Source organism: Echinops telfairi, unplaced genomic scaffold (genome assembly GCF_000313985.2).
Source record: "Echinops telfairi isolate 266 unplaced genomic scaffold, ASM31398v2 ScPeMD7_7465;HRSCAF=8503, whole genome shotgun sequence".
In the NCBI taxonomy this organism is placed as follows: Eukaryota; Metazoa; Chordata; class Mammalia; order Afrosoricida; family Tenrecidae; genus Echinops; species Echinops telfairi.
The window spans coordinates 5694025-5698598 of record NW_022111365.1 but is presented as its reverse complement, the minus strand read 5'-3'; the positions used below and the strand labels follow the sequence as shown (position 1 = coordinate 5698598).

The 4574-nt window shown below is 36.2% G+C and overlaps 1 protein-coding gene across 1 annotated transcript; it reads left to right on the top strand.

Annotated features, from left to right (window-relative positions):
- The first annotated feature begins 407 nt into the window (after positions 1-407).
- LOC101657775 (heterogeneous nuclear ribonucleoprotein D-like) lies at positions 408-1314 on the top strand. The gene is given in 2 exon segments (XM_045283683.1): positions 408-729; positions 732-1314. Coding segments are annotated over 2 exon segments (879 nt in total). The 3' UTR covers positions 1289-1314.
- The last annotated feature ends 3260 nt before the right edge of the window (positions 1315-4574 follow it).

The window sequence follows — 4574 nt, the reverse complement described above, 5'->3', positions numbered from 1 at the left end:
ACATTTTCTGCCATCATCACAGAAAAATGATTCTTAGGTGCAGTTAGTGAATGGGGGGAAAAGCTCGATATGAGCAGGGGGAAAAAATAGAAAAAAATATAGGAGAACCCAAGAAGATAAAACAAGACAAACCTGACTAAATAATAATTAAAAATAAAAAGACAGGGAGAAACCATTCAAAAACAGAAAATAGAAATCCAATAGATAAACACTAAGCTATTAGAAATAGATATTACATTGAGATACCAAAGCAGTAGAATTGAACACATGGAAGGCTGAATTAGTGAGTTTGAAAATAATTCTCCCAGTAAAAATCTACAAGAAAGACAATCTAGAAAAGGTAAAACAACAACAGCTGCTGAAGAAAGCTTAAGAATTATGTGTGAGGCTATTTTAAATCCAGCTCCATGAATGAGTATAGCAACATGGAGGAATTCGCCGAGGGTTTCAAGATAAACGCGAGCAAGACTCAGCAGGATGACGGTACAATGTTTATCGGAGGCTTGAGCTGGGATACAAGCAAGAAAGATCTGACTGAACATCTGTCTCGATTTGGAGAGGTTGCTGACTGCACAATTAAAACAGATCCAGTCACCGGCCGCTCAAGAGGATCTGTGCTTTTTAAAGATGCTGCTAGTGTTGATAAGGTTTTGGAACTGAAAGAACACAAACTGGATGGCAAATTGATAGACCCCAAAAGGGCCAAAGATTTAAAGGGGAAGGAGCCCCCCAAAAGGTTTTTGTGGGTGGATTGAGCCCAGATACTTCAGAAGAACAGATTAAAGAATATTTTGGAGCCTTTGGAGAGATTGAAAATATTGAACATCCCATGGATACAAAAACAAATGAGAGAAGAGGATTTTGCTTTATCACATACACAGATGAAGAGCCAGTAAAGAAGCTGTTAGAAAGCAGACACCACCAAATTGGTTCTGGGAAGTGTGAAATCAAAGTTGCACAGCCCAAAGGGCTATACAGGCAGCAGCAACAGCAGCAGAAAGGAGGAAGAGGTGCTGCAGCTGGTGGTCGGGGTGGTACTAGGGGTGGTGGACGAGGTCAGGGCCAAAACTGGAATCAAGGGTTTAATAACTATTATGATCAAGGATATGGAAATTACAATAGTGGTGATCAAAACTATAGTGGCTATGGCAGATATGATTATACTGGATTTAACTATGGAAACTATGGATATGGACAGGGATATGCAGACTACAGTGGCCAACAGAGCACATACGGCCAGGCATCTCGAGGGGAAGGCAATCACCAAAACAATTACCAGCCATACTAAAGGAGGACATTGGAGAAAACAGGAGGAGATGCTAAAGCAACCCATTTGCAGGACAACGTTGAAGATTGGCCTTCTGTTGATCTAAGATGACTATTTTGTAAAAGACTTTTTAGTGTACAGGACACAATTGTGTCCAACTGTATATAGCTGCCAATTCGTTTTCTTTGTTTTTACTTCGTCCTTTGCTATCTGTGTTTTGACTCGATGTGGATTTGTGTTTATACAATTTTTATTTGTATGATTTCATGTTAAACCTCAAATAAATGCTTCCTTATGTGAAAAAAAATTATGTGTGAAAAATAACATATTTTTAATAAGACTTTCAGACAGGAAGGAACAAAAACAAAAGCACAGAGAAGAATAGTTCAAGCCTGACTGGAAGAAAACGTCCTTAAAATGGTGAAAGGGGAGAAACCAATCATCCAAGAACTACACAGAGGAGAGATCCCAAAAGAAAATCACCATGACATCAAACTGAAAAGTTTCCAAGAGCAAAGACAAGGAAAGAATTCGGAGAGCCGCTCATGTAAAACTAAACGTTATCCACAAGGAGGAATCAGCAGGACTAAGTTAGGATTTTTTAGCTGAACTCATGCAGGCAAGAGGGTCTTAGGATGATATGTATAAAACTCTGAAAGAATAAAAATTGCTAATCAAGGATTTTGTATGTGGCAAAATTATCCATCAAACATGAAAGAGGATTAAGGGCACTTCCAGACAGAGAGAAATTAAAGAAAGTCACAAACGCAAGACCAACCTGACAACACAATGAAGGGGAGTCCTTTGGACAGTGAATGAGCCACACCGGACACAAATCTGAGATCAACACAAAAGGTAACACAATCAAAGCTCCACCCAACCACTGCACTACACAAAGTAGGACAATCTTTTAAGACTGAAAATAGAGAAATAGAAATATAATCCATAATAAAGACAATTAAAAAGTAAATAGAGGGAATATGTAGATAGAAAACACCTGAATAGAGAGGAAGTAGAGTTGATTTCAAGAAAAAAACAGACTATTTTTTTCATTGGATAATTCTCAGACAACTTACTGCAAATGTTTCTGTTTGCCTGAGAAAAGGGGAGAAGTTTTTTCAGTACTTGTACTTATTTGAGTTTCTATTATTCCGCGCCTGCACCACTTGATGGAGTTAAATACCTGCACACAACCCAGCCTCCCTACCTCTCTTAAGAGCTGATTCAAGATGTTACAGAGACAGCAGAAAATATTTGTCCATATGAAAAAGTAAGAAAACTTCCCTAACAGCTAATAAAATTCCCTAATAGAAGAAGAGAACATAAATATCCAGGAAGCTGAGAGAATCTGAAATGGAATAGACCCCAGAAGAAAACGATTGCAACATATTATAGTCAACCATGCAGAAACCAATAGCATCGTAAAATAATACACATCAAAATGACAACAAAGAACCCACATGTATCAAAATCATACTGAATAGTAATGAGTTAAATGCAACTGAATATTAATGAGTTAAACGCAACAGTCAAATGCAGACCACAAAAGAAAACAAGATCCATAAATATGTTGCTTGAAAGAAACACACCTTAGACACAAAGACAAATATACACTAAAAACAAAATTATGGAAAAACTATCAAGCCAATGGCAACCAAAAACAAACAAAAAAGCAGAAGTGGTAATATTAATTTCCATTAAAAGAGATTTCAAGGCAAAATCCATTATGAGAGGCAGAAGGCATTACATAATAATTAAAGGGCAATAAAACTAGGAGGTATAACCATAATAAACATACATGCACCCAATGAAAGACCCTGAAATACATTAATCAAAATCTCATAGAATTGAAGAAAGAAAAAGACAATTTAACAATAATAATAGAGAGCTTCAATACATCAGTTTTGAGGAAAGACAGATCCTGAGGAAAGGAAATAAAGACGCAAAATAACTAAACAACAGAATTAACTAACTAAATCTCATATATAGACATATATAGAACACTCCACCTAAAAAAGGAACATTCTCTAGAATAGACCATATTCTATTAGAATAGACCAAACCTTAATAAATTAAAAATATTGAGATTTTAAAAAATTATTTTTCTTAGACCACAATGCTATAAAATTAGAAATCAAAACTACTTGATAATTGATGAAATAAGGAATGAACTTTAAAAAATTGAAAGAAATGAGAACAAATGCACAACATAACTAAACCTTGGGACACAACAAAAACACTACTCAGAGGCCAATTTAGAGCAATAAATGTACACATGAATAAAGAATAGAGAATCAACACCATAACTCAATATATTCAGCAATTAGAACAAGAACACCAAAGTAAACCTTCAATCACCAAGAGAAAAGAATTTAAAGTTTAGAGCAGAAATAAATGAACCACAAGACAGAAAAACTAGAAAAATCAACAAGACAAGAACTTGATTCTTGGAGAGGATTAACAAAATTGACAAGCCACTAGCAAACTTAACATAGAAAAAGAAAGAAAAGTTGCAAATACCAAGAATAAAAGATTAAAAGAATGACAAAAAAGATTCAAATGAAATAAAAAGCAACACACTACTACAAAACACTGTACTTATGGTGTTTGATCAAGTGCAATGTAGCTGAGAGGAATTACCAAGAGCCAAATAAAGGTTAAATATGATAGTGGGACAGGAGAAAAGTAAAAGGAAACAGAGGAAAGAACTAGGAAGCCAAGGACATTTATAGAGGTATAAATACTGGCATGTACATATTTAAATGAATTTATGTATAATGACAGAATTATAGATCTATGTACGTATATTTATATGTTAAGTATCATGGTAGCAGACAGACATTGGGCCTCTATTCCAGTCTTCCCTCAACGCAAGAATACTTTGTCTAATAACCTGGCATTCTGTGATGCTCACCTTTGCTACATGATCGCTGAACACAAAATGGGTGCATAAGCAAATGTGGGAAAGATAGCTGATGGTGCCCACCTACTAAAAGATACAGGGTCTGGGGTCTTAAAAGCTTGAAGATAAACAAGCTGCCATGTAGCTGGAAGCAACAAAGCCCACTTGAAGAAGCACACCAGACTGTGTGATCATGAGGTATTGATGGGATCCTGTATCAGGCATCAAAGACGCAGAACAAAAAAATCATATCAATGTGGATTAGGGGGAGGGTGGAGTAGAGACCCAAAGCCCATCTGTAGACAATTGGACATCCCCTCACAAAAGGGCCACAAGGAAGGAAAAAGCCAGCCAGGGTGCAGTATAGCACCAATGAAACATACAACATTCCTCTAGTTCTTGAAT